The 26618-nt window shown below is 37.5% G+C and overlaps 1 protein-coding gene and 1 long non-coding RNA gene across 3 annotated transcripts in view; one reads left to right on the forward strand and one right to left on the reverse strand.

The window, feature by feature from the left end:
- The window catches only part of HIKESHI (heat shock protein nuclear import factor hikeshi), a 33642-nt gene extending 17332 nt beyond the window's left edge, over positions 1–16310 (reverse strand). For both annotated transcript variants that reach the window (XM_045557180.1, XM_045557181.1), the window contains exons 1-2: positions 16065–16310; positions 12178–12415 (exon numbers count right to left, since the gene is read on the reverse strand). In XM_045557180.1, coding sequence (XP_045413136.1) covers positions 12178–12415; positions 16065–16094 — 268 coding nt within the window. In that variant the 5' untranslated portion in view covers positions 16095–16310. The remainder of the gene's footprint in view (positions 1–12177; positions 12416–16064) is intronic.
- A 116-nt stretch (positions 16311–16426) lies between these two features.
- On the forward strand, positions 16427–26509 carry LOC123642255. The gene is made up of 2 exons (XR_006736414.1): positions 16427–16542; positions 26095–26509. It is a non-coding gene; the product is annotated as an uncharacterized LOC123642255 (long non-coding RNA).
- The last annotated feature ends 109 nt before the right edge of the window (positions 26510–26618 follow it).

Genomic DNA, 26618 nt, shown 5'->3' on the forward strand with positions numbered 1-26618 from the left:
TCATTTCAACACCATTCTCTTGCTCAAACACTCACCTACCATTAAAAATTTAAACCCCACATAGCATGGTCATCCATACAGCAGTTCCACTTTATCTCTAAAACCTTACCTCTTACTCCTCCTAAATAGCAACCAATCACATCACCGTTAAAAGCCTCCCCCTCACTGTCACTTGAAGGTGACTGCATATTAGTTTCATGACTCTGATCATCTCCAAATGCAATTCCCATCCTTCTACTTCCCTCTCATCCAAATCCCACCCATACTTCCAAAATCATTCTCTAGTTTAATCTTCAATAGAGACATTCTCATTTATCACACAGCTCACTATTCTGTCTCCTCTGAATAGTCTTGGGATGATATTTTAATATTCACACACACACTTAAAGATCCTGAGAGTAGGCATCAAGTAGATGTACAATAATTACTTGAGGAATAAGATACACAACAAAGTTTCAACTACATAAGCAGATACTTCTGTCTTCTGTAATTTATTTAATGAAAATGCCTAAAATAATTTCTCAAGTTTTCACAATGTAAATAGACAATGTAAGAGCCACAATATAGCAAAAGACCTATATCATGTATACTATAGTACCTGCAGCTTCACACTTTTTTAACACAAATTCCATAAAAAAAATTAATTTTGTCAATATTCCCTTATATGTACTAACTTGAGTTTATGTAAACCTCCTATGAAGCAAATAATCTCTTTATAGAGAACTCCCAGGTTTTCCTAATTTTTATGAAGTTTTTGGTTAAATGTCTCTTCCACATTATGAAAACTAAAACAGAATCTAAAGACAAAATTGTAAGAGGCTTAAGACTTTCCAAATTTTCCAGCTACCTAACCTTATCTCCTAAGCATGTGCCATTTTGTTGTTTTAGGATTTCTATATCCCATGTTAAAAAAAAAAAAAAAGAAAGAAAGAAATAGAAGTTTCTTGTTTCTTAATGTCAAAACTTTCATTTTATATTTTCAAATTTAGTCCTATCATGGTTTTTAACCATCACCTGAAGATTGTTCCAGCACCAGAGTAAACATATTTATCACAAAACTCCTTTTCAGAACCCAAGAATCACAAAGAATCAGCTCTCAAGCAAAAAAAAAAAAAAAAAAAACCTCACAGTAATTGCTTTCAAGACCCCCTACCAATGCAAGTCTCCCAATAGAGTTCTCTTGACCGTCCAAAACCAAAATTGTTTTGTCTGATGTTAAGAAATCCATTTACATCATCTAGCACAGAACTGTGAACACCGCCCAAATTTCTTAACATGAAATTTGTTTCACTTGAATAACTCCCTCCCTCCTGGCTCCTATAAAATTCTACTAGATTTGTTAATAAATTCTCAATCACAAGTGCCTAAAGTTACTTCAGCAAGTTTCTTCCCCACCCTGATGTGTTAGGTAGCCAGGTCTGGCCAATTTAATCAGACTTAAACCCATAGGCTTGAAAGGGCATCTCAAAGGTTGAAAATATAAATCCATTACGAGTCCACATATTTTAATATTTCAATAATACAAAATTTCCTACCAGGAATACTAGGCCTAATCTTTAAAATTAAGAATTCTAATACATTAAACATTCAAAAAGTGCTTTTCCAAACAACTTACTAGTGAAGAACTAGTAACAAAGGATTTAACAGCATTTTAACATTTGTTTAATGTTGATATGCACTAAGCCTCTAAATATTTTAAGCTGCTTTACTTTTCCCTAATAAAACATCCTGCTTTACCATCACAAATACTGCCTTGAAAATTTGTTTTTGTAGATAAAACTATCGATAACCATGCAAATGAAAATGATGAGAAACTACTTTTTAAAAAGTGGGAGAATAAAAGAACCAGTCTTATTATCATAATTAAAATCCATTTCCCATACTGGATCAAGTACTACTCTGGGGTTGGGTATTAGACTGTTTTATCTAACTCCACAACAGAAAATGTACCTCACTTGAGAAACTATTACAGTTTTGGTTATAGTAATTAGAGTAACTTATTTTTGATTGCTGGATTTTCTCTAGACTGGATGAAATATCACAGTAAGAAATGTCTGGGTTCTTATGATCCTAGAGTGCCTCCCCAATCTCTTATGTGTCACAAGAGGAAAGAGAAGACAGCCAAATGCAATGCAAAAAGGACAGGATAAAGTACATTTCATTGTTCCCAAAGCATCTCCTACAGGGAATATAGCGTTGACCATAAAGGAAAAAGGAATGTTATGACCCATTCCAAACTCAGAATGTTGGCAAAGCTATGGTGAAGTGAGGGTAAGATGGGAACAATTAAACTGGCAATTTAACTGGTATGTTTCCAAAAACAACTAATGTGCTCTTGTCTACTGGATGGTGACCCAATATTCTAATATTCACCTTGATCAATGCAATATAATCTGGGTACAAAGTAAGTCTGCTAAATTCTACACTTTCCAGCTATGTAAAAGAGACTAACAACTGGCTACTAGACAACTGCTATACAAATAAAACCTACCATTTCATATTTAAGGGACTGCTATCATGTCCCACAAAGCTTCTCAAATCCAAACCAGTAACATCATCTCTCCCTTCCTTCAAATTAGTTGCTTCTCCTCTTGTATTGCTTATTACTACAAATATTTAGTTTTAGAGATGAAAACATCATCTCTCCATCATGTTTTTCAATTAGTGTTTTATTGTTAAAAAACTACAAAAGTATCATCCCCATTTCTTTCCTTTTTAAATCAATATATACTTCCATATGCATATATTAATATTTTACTTTAAAAGAAAGCAGTTGAGAAATCCCAAGTGAGTATCAGGTGAACATGCTTGATGATGGATGCACAAAAATGTGTTTATGACTTTACTTTGTCTTTTCAACAGAGGGTGCTTTCTGAACCACTGAACATTCATTTGCCAAGAAAAAAAAAATTTTGATAGCTACCTAGCACTAATATAAAATTTAATTCAAACTAGACACAGATATAAATGTAAAATTTAAAACTATAAAACTTTTAGGAGAAAATCTTTGTGACCTTGGCTTAGGCAAAGAATTCTTAGTCACCACATCAAAAGCATAATCCAGAAAAGAACAAATTGAAAAACTGAACTTCATGAAAATTAAAAACTTCTGCTCTACAAAAGATACTGTTAAGAGAAAAGATCAGCCAAAGACTAGGAAAAAAATATTTTCAAATCACATACCTCATAAAGAATTTGTATCGAGAATATATATAGAACTCTCAAAACTCAATAGTAAGAAAACCCAATAAAAAATATAGGCAAAAGATCTGAACAGACATTAACCAAGGAAGATATATAGACAGCAAATAAGCACATGAAAAAGTGCTCAATATCATTAGTCATTAGAGAAATGCAAATTAAAACCACAATGGGAAACCACTACCTACCTATTAGAATGGCTAAAACTGACCATACCAAGTGTTGGTGAGGACATGAAGGAACTAGATACACTGCTAGATGAAATGTAAAACAGAACCACCATGTTGGAAAACAGTTTGACAATTTCTTAAGAAGTAAAACATCCAAGTACTATGTGACCCAGCCATTCTACTCCTAGGTATTTACCCAAAAGAAATGAAAACATCTGTCCATACAAAGGTGTGTATACAAAAGTTCACAGCAGTTTTTATGAGTCAAAAAAAAAACAAATCCCAAATGTCCATCAACAGGTAAATGGCTAAACAAATTATGGTATATCCAAACAATGGAATACTACCCAGCAATAAAAAGGAATGAACTGACAGATGCCACAACATGGACAACTCTAAAAACAATTATTCTGAGTAAAAGAAGCCAGGCAAAAAAAGAGTATATATGAAATCCTGTATGATTTCATTTATATAAAACTATAGAAAATGCAAACAATTTTATAGTGACAGAAAGTAGACCAGTAGTTGCCTACAGTGGCGGAAGAGATAGGTATATACATTATTTTGACTGTGGTGAGAGTTTCACAGGTTTATAGATACATCAAAACTTATCAAACTGTACACTTTAAATATGTGCAATTTACTTTATGTCAATTACACCTCAATAAAGCTATTCAAATCTGTTTTAAAAAAATAAATTTTCTTTCTTCTTTGGAAGATGTCTTAAGAAAGAACAAAAGCCACAAAATATCAGAGAACTGAAAAATTAAAATTGGGTCCTCCAATGGATTCTGATGGTGTATCAACGGTTAAAATACATCAGACATAAATCAAATATATCTATGCACACTCACATATATATCCATGGTTTCATAATTATTTTTTTTAAAAACTTGTTAATTACCTTTGAAGGATGCTAGGAAATTAACTCATTTTTGAACATTCATACATAAAAAGAAAGAATCAAGCATTTATCCTGCCATTTGTATAATGACTCCACCCCTGGATAACCAAATAGTAAATATGCAAGTTTCTCTTTACAGATAATAAAAGAAATGACAAATACCATCATTTTGAACCCCTATTTAATTAATAAATTGCTAATTTCACAAAAGAGAGAATCATATATATGCTTCCTGATGGAAGAACACACCCCCACCTATAATCTTGCTAAAAAAAATCTAAAAATAAACTCAAACAAAATCTGATTAAACCTCTAAACCCAATTAATTTCTTAGAAATAGAAAATATTCAATCTTTCAATTTTATAAAAGATAAACTCAGAGATCTATCAACCAACTGCCATCAAAGGACCTTATGTGGATGTTGATTGAAAGTTATTTAAAAACTTTATATAGGCTGGGCATGGAGGCTCACGCCTGTAATCCTAGCACTCTGGGAGGCTGAGGCAGGAAGATGGCTTGAGGTCACAAGTTCAAGACCAGCCTAAGCGATACCCCCATCTCTACTAAAAATAGAAAAATTAGCTGGGCATGGTGGCACGTGCCTGTAAATTCCAGCTACTTGGGAGGCTGAGGCAGGAGAATCGCTTGAGCCCAGGAGTTTGAGATTGCTATGAGCTAGGCTGATGCCAGGTGACAGAGTAAGAGTCCATCTCAAAAAAATAAATAAATAATAAAAAAATAAAAACTTTATATATACAAACCTTTTGAGACCAGTAGAAATCTGAACACTGATCACAGATATTCTGTTAGATATTAAAGACTTATTCTTTGTTTTTAGGTGTGAAAACAGTATTATAGTTACGTTAAAAAAAAAACAAAAGACTGTCTTTTTGTATGTTTTGAGGGTTTTGGTTTTTTTTTAATTTTTTTAAGAGACAGGGTCTCACTGTGTTGCCCAGGCTGGAGTGCAGCAGCTATTCACAAGCGAAATCATAGCACACTACATCCTTGAACTCCCGGCCTCAAGCCATCCTCCTGCCTCAGACCATAGGCACATGCTACCACACCCAGCAGGACTCTGTCTTTTAAGGGACACATATTAATATATTTATAGATTACATGTTGTGGTTCTGGAATTTGCTTCCAAATAACATGAAAAGGAAGAATTCAGTGGGAATCAAACTAACATTTATCCATGAGTTGGTCATTTTTGAAGCTGGGTGATGAGCAGAAAGGAATTCAATATTCCATTTGGTCTGCTTCTATATATGCCTAAATTTTCTATAATGAAAAATATTTAAAAAATAAGATATCTGTTCAATTTACTCTATTTTATTTGGATATTAAAATTATTATTTTTTAGCTATCTATATTTTTATTTATTATTGTTTCAGCATATTGTGGGGGTATAAAAGTTTAGGTTACGTATATTGCCCTTGCCTCCCCGACCCGCCTGAGCCAGAGCTTCAAAAATTATTTTTTTTAAGAGAGAGTCTCACTCTGTCGTGCTGGGTAGGATGCAGTGGCGTCATCGTAGTTCACAGCAACCTCAAATTCCTGGGTTCAAGTGATCCTCTTGCCTCAGCCTCCCAAGTAGCTGGGATTACAGGTGCGTACCACAACAGCGGCTAATTTTTCTATTTTTAGTAGAGACAGGGTCTTGCTTTTGCTCAGGCTGGTCTCAAACCCCTGAACTCAGGCAATCCTCTGGCCTCAGCCTTCCAGAGTGCTAGAATTATAGGAGTAAGCTACAGCATCTGGCCAATATTAAAATTCTAAATAAATAAAATTGGCATAAGCTAAATTTCCTCTCTCATATTGTCCTTCGCCTTCTTGGGTATGAAGGTTATATTGGCTTCAAAATATAAGCTGGGTAACTTTGCTTCTTACACCCTGAAAGTTTACATATAATATGAACAATTTGTTTCTTAAAGGTATAGAACTTTGTAAAACCATGTGGACCTGAGAGCTGTATGTGGGAGAGGTATATTTTAATTACTAATATTAATTTCTTTATTGATAAATCTATTCAAGATTTCAATTTATTCTTAAGTTAGTTTTGTTTAGTATGTTCTATAAAACAGCCAATTTCATCTGCTTCTTTGTCATTTCAAATCTACTGGCATAAAACGATTCGTAGTTACTGCTCCATTTTCACATTTTTAATAACACTATTTGTGCCTTCTTCTTCCATGATACATTTTTTGAGTGGCTCATCTTTTCATTAGTCTTTACAAAGAGCCTGATTTTGGTTTCACTGAGCCTCTCTAAGTTTCTTTGTTTTCTGTCTCTAATTTCTATTTTTAGCATTATCATTGTCTTTCTTCTACTTCCTTTGGTATGCTTATGTTAAACACTTAGATCATTTCAACCTTTCCATATATGTGCATTTAAGCTTATGAATTACTCTCCTGAGTACTATCTTACCTGCAATTAACAAGGTTTGATAGTAAAGATATGGAATCAATTCATCAATTTAATTCACCCGTCAATGGATGAATGGATAAAGAAATTGCGATGTACATAATATACACAATGAAATACTCTTTGGCCATAAAAAAAAATGCAGTCATGTCATTTGCAGCAACATTACATTAAGAGAAATAATCAAGGCCGAGAAAGACAAATTCTGCATGTTCTCATTCATATGTAAGAGTTTAAAAACTTGATCACATGGAGATAAAGAATAGAATAATAGATATCAGAGACTAGGAAGGGTCCAAGGAGAAAATGGAGTTGGTGAATAAATATGAACTTACAGTTAGAAGAAATAAGTTCTAATGTTCAATAGCAGACTAGGGTGAGTACAGTTAGCAAGATTATATCATACATTTCGAAGTAGCTAGAAGAGAGGCCTTGAAATGTTACCAAGAAATAGAAAAGATAAACACTGAAGGTGATGAATACCCCAAATACCCTGAAATGATCAGTACACAACTGATACATGTAAAACACTCAACATATACCCCATAAATATGTAAAGTATTATGTATTAATAAAAGAAAAAAATCAATTAGCTATAATGATTTTGCCAAAAAAAAGGCTTGATATGTAATGTTTTTTGGTGTCTGCAGAACTTTAATTTCCATAATAATTTCTTCCATGACCCATGAATTACTGTAAAATATTTTTAAATTTCCAAACATGACAATGATTTATCCTTTGATTTGTAATAACACTACATTGTAGACTACCTATCAATTATCTACCATTTGCTGCAACTTGTTTCATGACCTGGCATGTGGTCAAATTTCACAAATTTCCTTTGTGTGATCTAATTATTAGTTGCAGGGTTCTATAAATGTCCATGTGCCCAAATTTGTTAACTCTTTCACTCAAGTCTCCCATATCTTTACTAGTATGTGTCTGATGTATTAAGAAGTGTGTTGGCCGGGCGCGGTGGCCCATGCCTGTAATCCTAGCACTCTGGGAGGCCGAGGCGGGTGGATTGCTTGAGCTCAGGAGTTCGAGACCAGCCTGAGCAAGAGCGAGACCCCCGTCTCTACTAAAAAAATAGAAAGAAATTATCTGGCCAACTAAAATATGTATATAGAAAAAAATTAGCCAGGCATGGTGGCACATGCCTGTAGTCCCAGCTACTCGGGAGGGTGAGGCAGTAGGATCGCTTAAGCCCAGGAGTTTGAGGTTGCTGTGAGCTAGGCTGACACCACAGCACTCACTCTAGCCCGGGCAACAAAGCGAGACTCTGTCTCAAAAAAAAAAAAAGAAGTGTGTTAAAATATTAATTGTAAGGCTGCCCATTTATCTATAAACATCAATACTTTTATTTTATATATTTTGAAAGTATGTTCTAAATACACACAAATTCATGACACTTACCTTTTCCTAGAAATACTTAAGTCTGCCTACCGAATTATTTCATTTCTGTTGAATTAATCTCTTTACCCTTGATAATGCTTTTGCCTCAGTCTAATTTTTCTTAAAATTAACATACTTGTGCCAGCTTTCTTTTGGTTCCTTGTGTCAGAATGTTTCAGACTTATTATTCAAAAACAGCAATATAATTATTTTGTTTGCTGCCTAAAAAAAAAAAAAGTCTCACCCTGGAATCCCCATGTTTTCTCTGGTAAGGTTATAGTCTGTTTACATTTATTTTGATAACTGATAAAGTCAAAATTATATCTATCGGCCGGGCGCAGTGGCTCACGCCTGTAATCCTAGCACTCTGGGAGGCCGAGGCGGGTGGATAGCTCGAGCTTAGGAGTTCGAGACCAGCCTGAGCGAGACCCCGTCTCTACTCAAAATAGAAATAAAAATTATCTGGACAACTAAAAATATATATAGAAAAAATTAGCCGGGCATGGTGGCGCATGCCTGTAGTCCCAGCTACTTGGGAGGCTGAGGCAGGAGGATCGCTTAAGCCCAGGAGTCTGAGGTTGCTGTGAGCTAGGCTGACGCCATGGCACTCACTCTAGCCCGAGCAACAAAGTGAGACTCTGTCTCAAAAAAAAAAAAAAAATTATATCTACCATCTTTTTTTTAATATACTACATCTTTTCTTTGCTTTTCCCTTTTTTTACCTTTTTCCTCTTTTCTTGCATTCTAATGGACTCACTGTTTTCTCTACTACCTTACTCCACCTATTCCAATGGTTTGGAGGATGTACTTGTTTTTTTAATTTTCTTAAATTTTTAACAAGATTACTTGAGGGTGGAATCAATATTACCAATCTCCTTCTAAAGAATGGGACATCAGAAACTTTAACTTAGATCACTACCCCTCCTGTCTTATACATTGTTTTCTCCAACAGTACGTAATTCTTGGGTTTATTTATTGTGCTGTTTTATACAATCAAGCTGTCCAGATATCTTTACCAATTTCTTTGCTAACTTTGTGTCTTGCATCCTTTTCTTCATTCTAGCTTCAATTTCCTCTTATCAAGTACAACTACCTCCAGCAGTTCTGTTTTGCTTTTTTGAGACAGGGTCTTGCTGTCATCCAGGATGGAGTGCAATGGCATGATCATAGCTTGCTCTGTAGCCTCAAACTCCTGGGCTCAAGTGATCCTCCTGCCTCAGCCTCCCAAGTAGCTGAGACTACAAGTGCACACCACCCCGCCCAGCTAACATTTCTTATTTTTTTGTAGAGATAGGGCTTCATTACATTGACCAGCCTGGTCTCAAACTTCTGGCCTCAAGTGACCCTCCTGCCTCAGCCTCCCAAACCGCTGGGATCCACACCTCCAGTAGTTCTGTCAGTAAGTAATAATCTGTGAGTAGTAAATTCTACATCTCCATCTGAAAATATATTTATTTCTTCTTCACTTTAGTATGACAGTTTTGAAAGTTATTTTTCCTTGGTACTTTAAAAATATTATTCTATTGGATTTTGGCCTCTATTAATGCTCTTGATAAGTTTGTTAAAGTGAGTACTGCTGCTTAACTATAAATGACTTTTCTCTCTCTGGTTGCTTTATTACTTTCTCTTTATATTTAATGTTCAGTAATTTCACTAAAATATACTGAATTATCTATTTATATTTTTCTACTTATAGATCATCTATTTTTTGGCTCAGCCACAAAGAAGAAAAACATGACTTGAGAGCGACTATTGTTTTCCCAAAGATTGTTCACAATTACTCATGCTATACCATGTATAAGCAGGATTGATTCATTATGTACTGTGGATGTCCTAGGGCAGAGGTTCTCAAATTTTAGCATGCAACACCTAAGAAACATATCAAAATACAGACTGCTAGACTCCACACCCAGTTTCTAATTCCTCAGGTCGGGGGTCCTGCCAGGAATGTGCATTTCTAATAAGCTGCAGATCCGGAGACCATAATTTAAGAGTTGCCTTAGAGATTAGGGATAATTATCTCATGAAACCCACCACTGAGAAGGACTATAGCGACTTACCCTGCTTCTTAAATCTGGAGACTGGTATTTACCATCAATTCTCAACAATTTTTAGCTCTAAATATTGCTCTCTCCCATTTCTTCCTGTAGAATTCCAACTATATAAAATAAAAGCAGTTAATAGTCCACCAACTAGCCTGCTCTAGGTCCTTCTTCACACAGTCCTCAGGCCAAAAAAAAAATTTTTTTAATAACAATTTCATTTTGAAATACTTCAATAAAAATATCATTCCTTTACCCAAAATTGTTTACTGGCTTCTCTACACCTTCAGGAGCAGTTCTTTTTGGGAAGGAGTATATAAATGAGCCTCAGAGTGGATGCAAATATTTGAGTATTTACATTATGGTACACATATTTCTTATAAGACTATCAAACGAGTCTGCAACTTCAGCACATTAAAAATTGCTGACAGGCCAGGCGCGGTGGCTCATGCCTGTAATCCTAGCACTCTGGGAGGCCAAGGCAGGTGGATCGCTCGAGGTCAGGAGTTGAAGACCAGCCTGAGCAAGAGTGAGACGCCATCTCTACTAAAAAAAGTAGAAAGAAATTATCTGGCCAACTAAAATATTTATATAGACAAAATTAGCCAGGCATGGTGGCACATACCTAGAGTCTCAGCTACTTGGGAGGCTGAGGCAGGAGGATCACTTGAGCCCAGGAGTTTGAGGTTGCTGTGAGGTAGGCTGACGCCTCGGCACTCTAGCCCAGGCAACAGAGTGAGACTCTGTCTCAAAAAAAAAAAAAAAAAACTGCCGACCTATTAAATTCCAAATGAGTCAGTATGATATATAAAACTTTTCATGATCTATGGCTATCTTTCCCATACACACCCTGCCTTGTGCCATTCTGAGCATGCCATACTTTCAAACTTTCACCTTATACCCATGTTACCTTCACCTAGAAAAGAATGCCCAGTAGGTCTCTCATAGGCCTGACAAACTTCTACTTGTCTTCTCCAGGTCTCCAAAATCACCTCCTGCAGGAAAACTGGTGCAACCAACTTAAGAGTTAATTGCTACCTTTTCTATTCCCCCTCAGCACTTTGTATAAACATTTGTTATTACTTTTCACCCTTCTAACTACTGGTCTATGGAACTGTTTTTATAAGAATATGAGTTATCTCAGGGAAGAACTTAAATCATTCTTTAAATCCCATAGTAGATACCCAAATGTTTGTTAAATATATAAATGTTTTCTACATGTTGCCTAAATATAATTTTTCCTTGGACTCCATAGACAGTTTCTAGGAGAATGTATATTTTAAGAATTTTCAAGTCTGTCTTCATATAGATTTTCAAGGGAACCAGAGATTCAATGGAGGTAAAGGCACTTAATCCAGTTTCACTCTCACATTTCTTCACAAAACACTTCAAAGTATCAAAGCAAGGATCATGTCCCCGCAATGTCAACAGAACCAAAAGAACACTGGAAGAAGGGCAATCAAATCTAAGAGTTGAATCTTAGGAGATGGGATCTAGCTCTGTCACCCAGGCTAGAACACAGTGGCACAATCACAGCTCACTGCAGCCTTGAACTCCTGGCTCAAGCAATCCTCCCCGCAAGTATTAACAGTTGAGATTACAAGCATGAGCCACCCTGCCCAACTGAGTTTAAAAATCTTAATGAAAGAAAAGAAGCACTCTCATTTTATTTCCAATATAAGTCCACCTGAGCTCATTTGAAACACAAATGTGCATATTATAAATTATTGAGAACATTCCTCTCATTGTTTACTAAAACATCTACTAATTCAGAAAAATCCCTCTACAAAGGTATAAATCATACAAGGAGAACAACAGTGAGTGGTTCTCTCCAGGGCCAGAGGGTGAGAGGGAGGGGCCAGGGAAGTCTTTCACTTCCTATTTTTCAAATGTTTCTACATTGTCTCCTTTTTAAAAAATAATGTTATGTATTACTTAAGCAACTAAAAAAGTAGAAAGTAAATAAAAGCCATATTCCATGTATGCTATTAAAGAAAAAGTCTGATTAATTATGAAACTATTTTAATATATTATTCTTACCAGACTTAAGACCTGAAATTTTGAAGATGGCACTTGGTTTCCCATTGGTGACAAATCCTAGGAGTTGCCATACTGGCATTCCATTTGAATCAGGATAGGAAAAGTAGACAGATCCTCCCATTCCCTCAGGAAATGGGATTGTTCCCAGCATAAAAACCACAACATGGTTGATATTTTCATAATCAGGCAAGTCAAAAACAAACTTATCCTCTGCCACTTGCTGTGCAGCTGTTTGCACCTAGAAAATAAGAAACTCGTCTTAGTTCAATAGTTTGATGAGTTTCTATAAGTGTTATAGTACTGCTATAAGCTATCTTACCAGCATATTCCATTACAGTTGTTATACCAAGTATAATGATGAATTAACTTCATACTCTAATTATGAACTTATCACATATACCAAAAAGTGTTAATTCTAATAGAGAATCCAAAATATATTTAGCCCTACAATGATAATTTAATGAATGCAATTTTTAAAAATATAACTAAATTATTTCAGAGAAACCCTGAAATGATTTTACTGACATAAGGACAGCTTCAGAATGTTGTAAAAATGAAAGGTTGTTCAACACACCATCACAAAGCTCTCACCTTCCAATTTAAAGGTAAAGAACCTCAGGTAATTAAAATGGGTAAGCAATCCAGAAGTAATTACAGTCAATCCTCCTTATTTGCACATTCCATATTTGTGAATTAATCTCACTAAAACTTATTTGTAACCCCAAATCAATGCTTGCTGCACTTCTGCAGTCATTCATAAACACACTCATGGGCAGAACAGCAAAAAATTTGAGTTCACTCACACACTGCCAGCAGCGGTGGGACAAGACTATGCTGCGCCTTCCTGTTTCAGCCCTCATACCATGAACAAATATCCTTTTCAGTCTATTTAATGCCACATTTATTTGCATTTATGTTGGCAAATTTGCTGTTTAAAATCACCAAGCTCAAGTGCTGACTAGTGTTCCTAAGTGCAAGAAGGCCATGACACGCCTTACAGAGAAAATACGTGTGTTTGGTAAGTTTTTCTTCAGGCATGACTTCTAGTGTTGTTGGCCATGATTTGAATGTTAATGAATCAGCAACATATATTGAATTACCTTTAAACAGAAACACAAAAAACAAGCTTGTAAGCTGATCAAAAATGCTATTACTAGAGGAGGCTCACAGAAACCTAATGCGTAGTTTTGCTAGGGGCAATTATTCCATATCCACTACTTTGGTGTTCAGAGATCTTATGAAACATAACTACTGAGAAGAATGAGGATCAATTGCACATAAAAATGTAAAAATTCTACCTTAAGTTTTGTACGTGAGAACTTGTAAAAGTTTCTTCTTGATTGATTTCATAATACAATTTTCTGTTCTAGAATTAAACATCAATTTATAACATGAGATCTTATTTTGAAGTTTGAGAAATCTATTTTCATGGAAAAAACTCTTTTACAGTTAGAAAATTGAAAATTGCTATTTCAAATCCATTAGCAAAAAGAAATATTAATTTTGAGAGCACTCAGGTAGATAGGCTGTCAAGAATTTATCCTATATAAGGGTTTTTGGTTTTTTTTTTAATTGCTATTGCCACTCTCTTCACCAAAACACCAAATCCGAGTTATTACTATTATTTTTGAAGACCAAACCATTTTTTATTGCTTAGAATGCAAATTATTTTGTTCCTAATATTTCCTGGTTGTTACTAAAATGCTAACCTTTTCCCTCTATAATATCACATCTATTAATACAAACTTAAGAAAAATATACTGCTATATAATTTGATCTATGTGTTAGTGATAAAGTAGTATCAACTACCCTAAATTAAACCCCAAAATACAAAAACTGAGTGTTTTTAAAGTCAAGTCCTGATTTCTTTCTTCAGAAGTCTTATGACCCAATTAAAAACTCTCCAGTTTAAGTATAAAGAATGAAACAAAGGAAGAACATAAACATAAACCAAATGGCCTTTATTAGTATTATATTCAATTCCACCAGCCTCTAGCATGCATGTAATCCTTGAAAGCGTGGAAAACTATGGTACTTATGAGTCTTGAAATAACTAGCAGGCAAAATAAATATTTCATAAGTGTTAACTCTGCACAAGCACTATTCTGTAAATCAGTATTATGACACTGTAATCCTTGACTTTAAGGAAAAACATACCTCTTTAAGAAAAAATTCAAGCAATGAAAACTGGGTTCTTAACTTTAGATAAGTGGATTTTTCTGGTAACAGAATAATATAGTTAAATTTTGAGATGTCACTAGGTCTATTTGCCCTTCATTTTGATTAATGTGTTCTAACACTCCAGAATTAAAGAGCCAAACACCTCCCAATAAATCTCGTCTGTAAGGAACCTCTATTGGACATCTATTACAGAGGTTAGGAGTGTTTGGTAAATACACACGGGTACTGCTACAACTAAATTTCCATCCAAATTAGTAGACAACATGAGAGATACATGGATTCTTTTTATACTTTACAAAACACATACCCTTTCAACATCACTCATTAATAACATTCATTCATCTGAGTCCCACACTCACACTTATCCCAGGTTGGTCCTTTCATTTTTTTTATCAGGAACAGGGGCAATCCAAAATTATCTCACCAGGACTACCTATTAACCACCATCACTACAGGAACCTCCCAGTCATTCAAGAGACAGCCAATAAACTTAAGGCTGCAATTTATAGCCGTCTGCAATTTATCCTTGTGGTTTCTTAGAACTGTGTACAGAATACAACACATTATCCAAAGTTGATGGACTGGCCAGGCACATAGTGGCTCATACTTGTAATCCTAGCACTGTGCGAGGCTGAGGCGGGAGGACTCCTTGAGCTCAGGAGTTTGGAATCAACCTGAACAAGAGCAAGTCCCGTCTCCAACAAAAATGGGACCCAGCTGGTGGTCGTGGCCTGCGCTTGTAGTCCCAGCTAGTTGGGAGGCTGAGGCAAGAGGATCACTTGAGCCCAGGAGTTTGAAGTTGCTGTGAGCTAGACTGACGGCACTGCACCCTACCCAGGGCGACAGCGAGACTCTGTCTCAAAAAAGTTGATGGACAAAAAACAAATTCAACAAAGGGGCTGCATCATTTAATACAGAAGAAAAAGAACTCCAGGTGAAAGAAGTCAGGTCTGAAAATGGATGTGTGGGTGGTTTCTAAGGAAGCAAACAAGATTCGCCCTGCAAATTATTCCCAAATAATTCCAGGCGCTGATCTCATTTAATTCTAATAATCTGACAAAGTAGATGTATCTCTCCCGACCAATAAGGAAACACATTGCTCGCATCTTTCTCTGGTCATCTAAGATATGGCTCACAAATAAGTTGCAGGAGTTTCTTTCAGCCGACTTCCAGGTACGTTACGCATATTTTTATGGGTCTTTATAAAGAGACCCAGTAGATATGCACTGCCTGAGCACCTTAATCTTTGACAAATAGTTTGCTACAGACTAGATTCACATCCCAGGTTTACCTCTATCTAATTCATGTTATGAGGTTATGCGAGTATTTACATTGCCGATTGAGCTTAAATTCCTCAACTGCGAAATGGAAATTAAAATAACCATTTCACGAGTTATGAGGATTGTTCGAGGTGCCAAATAAGCACTACACAGGGGCTGAAATGACAAGTAACTGACAAAAGGCATGCATAGCACTTAGCCCAGTACCAAGTACAAAATGCACACTCAAATGGCAGCTAATCTCCTGACTACTATTCAAATGAATCTGAACAGAGCTGGGCAAGTAAGAGCAACTCAGCGTCCCACACTCAATCCTCACACATCCAACCAAAATATAGGCAATGAGTGGGTTTCCCCGCATCCCTAGCACCGGCACGCCCTCCCCTCCCCAGGGTTTCGCCCTCAGTAACCCGGCCCCATCCTCACCAGCCTCCCCGCCACCAGGCAGCCAAACATGACGGCGGCGGCTCCGTTCAGCCGGCAGGAACCTGAAGCCTGCAACTAGGAGTCCTGGGGCTACTACCCTAGTCGAGCATAAGAACCTTCCAGAACTTGCGGGAGAACGTCTACCCCTTCGCTACATAGCGACTGGGCCAGCAGCTGGAACGCCTTCTGCCCTACGACCTCTGACCTTCCCTTCCTAACCAGCGCGCTCCCGGGCGACGAGTACTTCCGGGGCTTACACTCGGTTCGCCAACTAAGGGAGAAAGCCGGGCTGCTCCAGCACAAGACTACAAGTCCCAGAGGGCTCTGCGCCGGTTTCCGGGAATGGGATTGATAGTCGGGATCCCAAGTTGCCAGGAACGCCGCTGGGTGACGCTTCTAACGTTTGTATTACATTTTAGAGAGTAACAATGCGCTTTTACAATCGTCACTTCGCTAGATCCATATAAAAACCTACAAGGTAAGTATTATAATCTCAATTTTATAGGCGAGGAAATTGAGGCTCAGAGTGACCGACCAGCTCCCGATCTTTACACAGACGTAAATGTTGGAACCCGAATTCAAGTCCTGATCTAAGTCAGTGTTCTTTCTGGTACGCAGTATCTCAGAAGTAGTAATTTCTAACCAATTGTTTTGTACTTGTTTACAATTTTATTATAGTTCTTTCTAGCTTCACTGAATTCTCCCGCTAATTTGGGGTGCAACTGTGGGAAAGTTATATAACACCTTTGTGCTTCAGTGTCCCCATTTGCAAAATAAGAATAATAATGGTGCCTATCTCCTAGTTGCTGTGAATATTAAATGAGTTAATATATATATAAAGCACTTAGAATAGTGCCTAGCTGTGTTTAGTTAGTGGGAGTTTTATTGTAAAATGTCTATTTTCTAGATGCATTTGCAGAAAAGGTTCATAGGAAATACAAAACAATAGCCAAAAGAACTGGCATCAAGTACTGATTGCCACCAACACTCATTCTCCCTTTCACAGGTTCAATTCCTCTTCCTCTTGGAAGGATGGTAAAGAGTCTGCCTAATTTGAAATATTTGAGCCTAGGCCACCAGCCGTAAGCAGGTGTGTCTTCTCAACCTCACATTATATATGGGGGATCAGAGTTTGGAACAGTCCTCTAGCCTCCACTGTAGCTCCATAAACTCTGGGACCTATTTTATGTCAGATACTTCTTCTCTATGTAAAACATCCCTCTGCTTCCCTCTTATGAAGATATTTGTGATTGTATTTAAGGCCCACCGGAATAATCCAGAATAATCTGCCTGTCTCAGAATCCTTAACCATATCTGCAAAGTCTCTTTTGCCATGTAAGGTAATGTTAGGGATTAGGACATGACTATTTGGGGGAGCCATTATTCAGCCTACCACAATAATCTTAATAAAAACTCCAAATGTGGGTTAAGTAAATATTGTTATTTAACTACATTAAGAAAATGGGAGCAGAGGAAGAAGAGTTGTAAATAGCTAAAAATCCTCTTCTATCATAGTCAATATATGTCAAAACTAATGAATCAAAAGATAAGCAGCTGCATATTACTTAGAATTATGAGGTAAATACAAAAAGGAACAGCTAAAAATATTAAAAGTTGCTTCTGAGGAATGGAACATGAGCAGAAAACTTTCTTGTTTAAAAGATCTTTTTACTGTTTGATTTTTTAAACTATGTGCCCATATTAATAACAAAATTTTATAAATGTTTTAAAATGGAGGAATTGGATTACATAATCTCTGAAATTCTCTGCAGTAAATACTCGGTGATTCTATGTCTCTTTAATATTATTGTTTTAAATCACACCATCACAGACTCTGAACTTTTGCTGCCTGGAAAAAACACTTTCATGAAATTATCAATAACAACCATCCTAGCATAAGAATTTCAGCTCAGAGGAGACATATTGCTGATTTAAAACTTGCCAAATTATAGTCTCCCTTGAAGGCAGATCCACATGGCTTTCCCTGTTACTCTTATCACCTGTGGTAAATTGCAAAAATTGTCACAAATTCTTCTTCCTCCTGTCTACATGTCCTTGCAATATGACTTTGTGGCTTCTCCCATCAAGAGATGGAGTCTATTTCTTCATCCTCCTGACCTTCTTACCTGATTTGACCAAAAGAATTCAGCAGAAGTAATGACATACTAGTTCCAAGCTTAAGCCTCAAAAATACTTGCAAGCAGCTGCTCTAGTTCTTGGAACTTTACCAATTTATTAGAAGAATAAGCCAAATAGAGCCTGCTGAGTAATGAAAGACACCTGTCCTTATTTCCTCAGCCAACAGCCAGTGAAACCCCATGAGCAAAGCTACCTAGCTGACTTGCACCTGACCACAAACACATGAGTGAGCCCAGTCAAGACCAGAATAACTGCCCAGCTGAGCTCACGCCAAATGTTACAGAATAACGAGTTATGTTGTTGTGTTAGGCTATTAAGTTTTGGGGTGTTTTGGTAAGCACCAAAAGCTAACTTCTCTGTAGTTCCTTCACAGTATGAAATTACTTTTTATTTATTAATTTCCCTTCCCTATAGCAAATACTTGTAGTTATCTGTTTAACATCCATTTCCTGCCTTCTTCCTTGTTAACAGAACCCCAGTTTTGTTCTGGTATCAATTCCCTTTGCAGTGATTGGTTTAGGATTAGTGCCATAACCTGAGAGGAAGTTTGCTGGGAGCTTCTGGAAAAAGTTTCATGATCTTAAGAAAGGCACACAAAGACATAATCAGTTTTTTACTCTGTACCTTGACATATCTGAAGGTGACTCCTGGAATTGTACCAACCATCTTGAAACCTCAAAGGGTATAACTTGAGAAAAAAACCAGCACAAGCAGGAAAGCAGAGAAACGAAATGAAAATAAGTTAGATCTTTATTAATGTCTTGTGCTGTTGAGCCAACTAGCCCCAGAGCCTACCCTACCTCTGTACTTATGGTTAAGTGAGATAATATATTTCTTTATTGTTCAGTTTTAGTTGGCTTTGTTGTTACTTACAGGTGATGTTATAATTAGCATAACCTCTGCTAGAATATAAGCTCCAAGAAGCCACGTAATGTGTCTATTTTGTTTATTATTATATCTCCAGTACATAGTCCAGCATCTGCCCCCTAGTAAGCATTTAGTAGTTACTGAGTGAATATAAGTATATTATATCAATAATGATTTGTTAAATACATATGCAGTTAACACTTGATTAGACAGCATAAAGATCTAATTAGAGAGCCTAATTACTCTTGATTGTGAGCCCTTCAAGAAGAGAACCCAGCATACAATAGACCTTCTCTACACAGGTTAACTAAATGTCCTTTGTCACAGAATTTTCCCAACTCTCCAGCAGAGGGTGCCCATAACTGGTGTTCTGGGTTCTGGGAATTCTTTTTCTGCTCTTCAGCCTCTCCTTTGCTGCCTTCCTCTCTGTCTTCCCCATTTGAAGTTAAGAACCACAGCAATACAAGGAGAGCTCAGAAGGAACTTTTCCATTTTCTGAACCTCAGTGTCTATCCTGTCCCAGCTTCCAGCATCTGTTAGAGATAGCTGAGAATATGCTTGTTACCAAAGGAAGTTCTCTTGGGTGAGGGTTAAGCAAACATTATCTGTAAATGGCCAGATAATAAACATTTTAGGCTTTCAGTGCAATAAAGTCTTTTTCCTGTCATGCCCTTGTAACACAAGGAACTGCTAAACCAACCAGCCCTGGAGCAGACCCTACTTCTGTACTTCTGGCTATGCAAGATAATGTCTTCCTTATTACTTAAGTCAATTTTAGTTGGCTTTATTATTACACCTGAAAATATAATTAACGCAACCCCCCACCACTACAATATAATCTCCAAAAGGGCAGAGAATTTAGTAAGTAAATAAATAAAAGAAAAAGTAAAAGAATGGGTGTGGATGTGACTATGTTCCAAAAAACCTGATTAACAAAAACAGACAGCTGGCCAGACTGGCTAACCCAGGCTGTAGGTAAACAAGGCATTGCCTAGGGCAGTGGTTTTCAAACTTTAAGGTGCATCAGAATCACACCGATGGTGTGATTAGTATATGTATATCCCCAATATTTCATTATTCATTATTTATCTGAAATTCAAATTTAATCTACTGTGCCTGTATTTTATTTGCAATGTTCTCAGGTGAGGCAGATGCTGCTGGTCCAGAAACCATGATTTGAGAGACACTAGCCAATGTAGTCTCATATTTAAAGAGGTCTTGCCAATTCAGAGATCTTGAGCTGGAGTAAATAAATACCCATCAGTCCAACTCAAGAATTCCGCACACTCAGTCTATATATGTGAACATATACCTACTTCAGTCACAGAAAGGTTCTTTGCTTATTTTATGCATTAATTTTCAACAATTATTTATTTGTTCTGCACTTTATGTAAACTTTTTTCTAGGCTCTAGAAATAAAGCAAAGAATAAGGGAGACCAGACCCTTGCTCTCATAGAGCTGACATTTAGTTGTTGTTTGTAGGAAGATATAATTGCACATTTATCTAAGGAGTTACTGGCAGCACATTGTCAGGTATTTACTTAAAACACCTAAAACTATGTGTTAGGAATTAGTTCAAATCTCAGCCCTGCACTTAAGACACTGGACAAGTTATTTAATAACTCTATTCCTCAGATTTCATCTGTAAAATAAGGATAACAATTTCTATGTCATGGGGTTGGTGGAATGGTAATTGAAATAACATATATAAGGAACTTACCACAGTTTGTGGTAAGGAGTAAACTGGTCAGTACTCAGCTAATAGCTACCACCACTACTGAAACTACAGCAGTTCTCAAAATGTGGTCACTGGTCTGCACCATCAACAGACCTAGGAACTTATTAAAAATGTAAATTCTCTGACCCTGTGCCAAACCTAGTGAATCAGACACTCGGATGGTACACAGCAAACTGATTTAACAAGGCCTCCAGGTGATTCCAGTGCATGCTAAAATTTGAAGAACACTGCTAAAGAAGGTATAAAAGAGGCTCTATATGTGCTTAAGGGCTGAGAATATTGGGGCGGCCAGTAAGACACGAATCTTACCTTTCTTTTCCCAGGAGAGCTTTACATAAGGGAATAGGCCTGGTGCTGTTCAAGCATGCCGTCACCTCTCTATATTCTCCTTTGTATGCCTGAAACTCATCAGAAATACACTTAAGCAAAGATTTCTTAGCTCATTTTTCATTCATTCAACATTTCCTTGAATACATACTATGGGCCAAACAGTGTGTTAAGCATTAGGAATTCAAAAAATAAGGAAAGGCTCTTGTTTCAAGAGCTCTTAGTCTGGCACTGATTTTAGAGCATTGAAAACCACAAAAGTGCATGCACTTCAGTGAGATGCTAAAATGAGTAGGTTCAACCAGGATATTATTAAGGGAAGTAGAAGACAGGCAGTAACTCAAAAAGGCAGAGCCCTTCCAGGCCCATTTATTTGTTTAACAAATATTAACTGAGCCCCTGCAATGTGCATGCAGAAAGCAGCATGACCACCTGGAAAGCCTCTACTACTAGGGAGGCAGCTTGGCAGGAGCTAGTTCTAATCTAAGGCTGGCAAGGCCACCAGCAGGAAAGAGACAGAGGCATCAGCCTGTGGGGGGCCCTACCAAGTCCCAGTCTGTTCACAGTTGGCTTCCTGGATGTCCTGCTCTTGGTTATGGCGAGGAAGACTAGAAGGCACAGCCATAGAAAGAAAGAGAGGAGTCCTGGCAGAAAGCTGAGTTAGGACCCAATCTGGATGGAAACTGCTAAACAGCAACCCAACAGGCAGCAGAGCTATTAACAAATTCTCCACCACTCCCACCAGTAGATGTGGGCATGAGTTTGGGAGACACTAATCAGCAACAGTGAGAGTTTGAAGCTGGTTGTGGAAAGTTGTGCTGGGTTGAGCTGAGATAAACTTTATATAATTGGATCTACTTTGGATTGCTTTGTATTATACTCAGCCATATGAAATTGCTGAGAGTGTATTATTGAAATACACCAAGAAAAAAGATTTTCTAATTAGGATAATTTATTTGTAATGAAGTAGGATAGTAGTTTCAAAATGGAGCAATGATTTCAAAATGAGTGTATCAAAATAATCTGGAGAAGATTTTTAAAAATACTTAATTCTGGTCTCTCAAGTTGAGGCTTGGATCTGTTGTATGCTCCCTAAATGATTCTGGTACATTCGCTCTTTCCACATTTGGGAACCACTGCATGATATGAATTTATACAGGGGCCTAAGTAATACAACATTTTGCACACCTGGCCAATTAAATGTAAGAATACATGATCTCTCCTGTCTACTAGGAGCTCACATTTTAGGGCAAAGTTAAGAAAATACTATTTTGGAGGACCCTTCACTGAGAGTTTTGACCTTCAAGAGTCATAAACTCTGTATTTCAGCCAGATTTATTCAGGGATTAAGGGGAATCCTCAATGCAGAACTCTTACATGGTTGTTATTTTGAACTAGGATTATTAAGCCTTAACTTGCAACCAGACTCAGAAAGGTAAACCAAACCTTTTAGCTTAAAAAATGATTAAAAATGATAAAAAATTAAATAATGGACAATATAATATAGGGTCTCAATTCAGTACTGTACACTTCTTGCAGTGATTTTCTAACAACCCAAAATTTAATGGTTTCAGAATTAAACACACACATTTCTTCATTCATTATACGGAAATGTAACAGAAATCACCCAACATTTTTTATTCCACATCAGTCTGGGGTAACTAAAGCAAGAAAGGTGAAAGGAGTCTGCTTTCATTCACCTGAAGTCTTGCTCTGCATCAGAAAATAACCATAAAATACCAAGAATCTTTGTAGAAATATACCAGCTCAATTCCAAAATGATAGTCATTTTCTACAAATCACAACAGGGGAAATCCAGAGATGATAACTGAAAGCAGGGGAAATTACAAACTTTACAGAGTTGGAGCTATGGTCTCTGGTTAGAGAAAGACCATGTAGCAGTTTTTACTTAGGCTTGTATTTCTGACAATGTGGATCCCACTCCCAATGCCCTTGGTAAAAAGCCATTTAGACTTATTTCCCCTAAATCACTGTGTTTCAAGCTGCAGGTTGAGATCCATTAGTGGGTTATGAAATTAATTTAGTGAGTCGCAACCAGCATTACAAAAAAAAATGAAATAGAAAATTTCAGAATGCATCATAAGTATATCATTTCATGGAACTTCTTGTTTTCAGGTATGTATGTGTATGTATGATTGGGATATTACATATGGTCTGTTTCTTACTGTGGGTTGCATTAAAAAGAAAAAGTTCAGGCCGGGCGCGGTGGCTCACACCTGTAATCCTAGCACTCTGGGAGGCCGAGGTGGGAGGATCGCTCGAGGTCAGGAGTTCGAGATCAGCCTGAGCAAGAGCAAAACCTCGTCTCTACTAAAAATAGAAAGAAATTAGCTGGACGACTAAAAATATGTAGAAAAAATTAGCCAGGCATGGTGGCACATACCTGTAGTCCCAGCCACTTGGAAGGCTGAGGCAGGAGGATCGCTTGAGCCCAGGAGTTTGAGGTTGCTGTGAGCTAGGCTGATGCCACGGCACTCTAGCCCGGGCAACAGAGTGAGACTCTGTCTCAAAAAAAAAAAAAAAAAAAAATTACTGTCCTAAATGATACCTCATCCATACCCAAAGATGCAATTAAGCAGAATGACCATTTCCTTTGTCTGAAGTGAGCATTTTAATTCTTTAAAGCACTTCTGGACAAGGTGACCATCAGTTCTTTAGACCTTTGCCTTTCTCAGGCATTTCTTAAAAACAACTTTAACATCATTGAATGTCTACCAAGCCCTTCTCCAATATTCTGTGAGAGATGGTATCTCCAAGGTTATATTTTATTCCTTTCTCCGTTTTCTCAGCTTCGGGGTGTATGACCTAGGTAGTAGTACAGGGCACTGAGCTCAGAAAGGCCCCGTGCTTGGTTTGTTTATTTAATTATTTATTTTTTTAGAGACAGAGTCTTTCTCTGTCACCCAGGCTGGAGTACAGTGGCACAATCATAGCTCACTGCAGCCTCCAACTCCTGGGCTCAAGCAATCCTCCAGCCTCAGCCTCCCAAGTAGCTGGAATTACAGGCACATACCATCCCACCCAGCTAATTATTAATACTTTTGTAGAGACAGGGTCTCACCATGTTGCCCAGGCTGATCTCAAACTCCTGGCCTCAAGCAATCCTCCTGCTTCAGCCTCTCAAAGTGCTGGGATTACAGGCGTGAGCCACTGCACCTGGCCCCACGCTTGGTTTAATATTCTGCTGTCCCCATCTTGAAACTCTTAGTAATTTTATCTTTAAGCTTGTGTTTTATAAGTGAAGTCCAATGGGACAGGCAGCATGTATGTGAGTACAAGACATGTTCCCTGCCACTCCCTTAATATATAGCATTCACAGTTCCCCTTGAGCAAAGAATTCCAGTGGACGCACAATATGTGGCATTCAGCGAAGCTCAAAACAAGTGCAAAGGTAAGCATGTTATGTCTACTACTGGGTAGGCAGGGTGCTGGCAGTCTCAAGAGGCCATGCTTTCAGTTTGAACCAGAACTTGGTTTGAACGAAGAAAGAAGACATGGTGTTTTAAGAAACACAAACCAAGGAAAATTTCTTATGTTGCTTTCTTGTATTAGCCACTATTTACACTGAACACAAATGACATAGAAAAAAGGGAAAGATGGGGCAACTGGTAGTTCCTTTTCCTCTTAGTTCATCCTTAAATGTAAGTCAAACATACAGTGTTGGTATGTGTGGTATCAAATAAAATAAAAGTAATATTACTTTTGTGCAGCATTTCCATTTCCCTGGTAAGAACAAAACACACGTGTGTGAGCCACAAAATAGCAGTTGTGTAAGTTCTGTGATTTCACATAAGAGTTAAAGATTCTTATGTTTGCATTTAAAACTGTCACTACACAATATGAAAATGAATGGTAAAATTCATGCTAATAATTTATTTATTTATTTTTTTTGGAGCCAGGGTCTCACTCTGTTGCTGGGGCTGAAGTGCAGTAGTGTCATCATAGCTCACCTCACCTCAAACTCCTGGGTTCAAGTGATCCTTCTGTCTCAGCCTCCCAAGTAGCTAGGACTACAGACATGTGCCACCATGCCCGGCTAACTTTTCTCATTTTTCGTGAAGATGGAGTCTCGCTGTTTCCCAGGCTTAAATTTTTAACTTTACGTAGAATGGCATCAAATTACAAATTTAGAAATATCAGGACAAGTTGAGAAAGAAATTACGGAATAAAGGAAAAAGCTTTATAGTTAATACCTTTAACCTCACCTTTTTCCTGCTATTTAAACAAGGGACTTGCATTTTCATTTCCCACCGAGCCTTGCAAATTATATAGGTGACTTTGTCTTCAGGACTAGAAACAGAACCAATAGCATCCTCTGTTCCTCCTGAATCATTCCACATTTCTTTGACAACAAGCTGGGTGTGGGGTCCATGAAGTACAGGGGGCTCCAGGAAGACTTCGTTCTGAAATCCTGGAATCCTGTGTCTGTTACCCAAGCTGTGGCATGGGTCATTATGACTTTGGCTCCCTGGGGAGAAAAGAGCATGCTCTTGGCCTGAATGGACATTGACAGCGTGGGGGTTCTTAACTCCTCTGCTGAACAGGGTCTTATCTTCTTTTGGGTTTGAAGTCGGGTAAGCTAGCTGTGCACTTTCAAGAGTGCCCTCACAATCCAAGGTACAGTCATAATCCAGGAAGGAAATGAGCTCCATGGTGTGCAGCTACATGGAAAACTTGGTGGGTTGTCACAGCACTGGAATACTTTTTTTTTTTTCTTTAACAAAGGTCCAAATAAAGCTAAAGGAATACTTTTTTTTTTTTTTAACAATACTTTGAGTTGATGTTTTATAAAGGAATACTGTTGATGAGAGTGACTAGAAGAGGTAGTTTAGATCAAGTGTCAGGCCCTCGGTAGACCCACAATGTAGGGATGCCATTCTTGGTTCTCATTGTCCCAAAACAAAACCCAGGAACTTTCACATCTTACTGTCTTTCAGATTGTGCTGTAGAAGGCTTTGGAGGAAACTACTGTCCTGGTGATCAACTTGCCTCACCACAGAAGGCCACAACAGGGATATGGCATCAACTGGATCCTCAACCAGCTTGAAATAAACCATGGAGGCTGCCTTTCCTCAGGACATAATATAGATCAGGTGAAGTTCTGGGCTTGGTGGAGACTGAAGCAGACTGGCACGTCAGTGGCCATGATTGCAGTGAAAGTGGGAGGAGACATGATGGCAAGGAAGAAGCCAGAACCACCCACTCTCTCTCCTAACTCTAGCACACATGCCCACAAAGCACTCGAGTATCCCAGCAGCAAGTCAGCTAATTATTATTTCTTCAAATATCGCCTGTGCTTCATTCATTCTTTTTTCCCCCTCGATCTCCAATTAAACATGTTAGACCTTCTCACTTTATTCTCTGTATTTCTTAAGCTGTCATATTCTCCATTTTCTTGATTCTTTGTGCCACATTCTGGGTAATTTCTTAAGATCTCATCCAATTCACAAATATCTATTCA

The sequence above is a fragment of the Lemur catta genome, chromosome 7 (assembly GCF_020740605.2).
Source record: "Lemur catta isolate mLemCat1 chromosome 7, mLemCat1.pri, whole genome shotgun sequence".
Lineage (NCBI taxonomy): Eukaryota > Metazoa > Chordata > Mammalia > Primates > Lemuridae > Lemur > Lemur catta.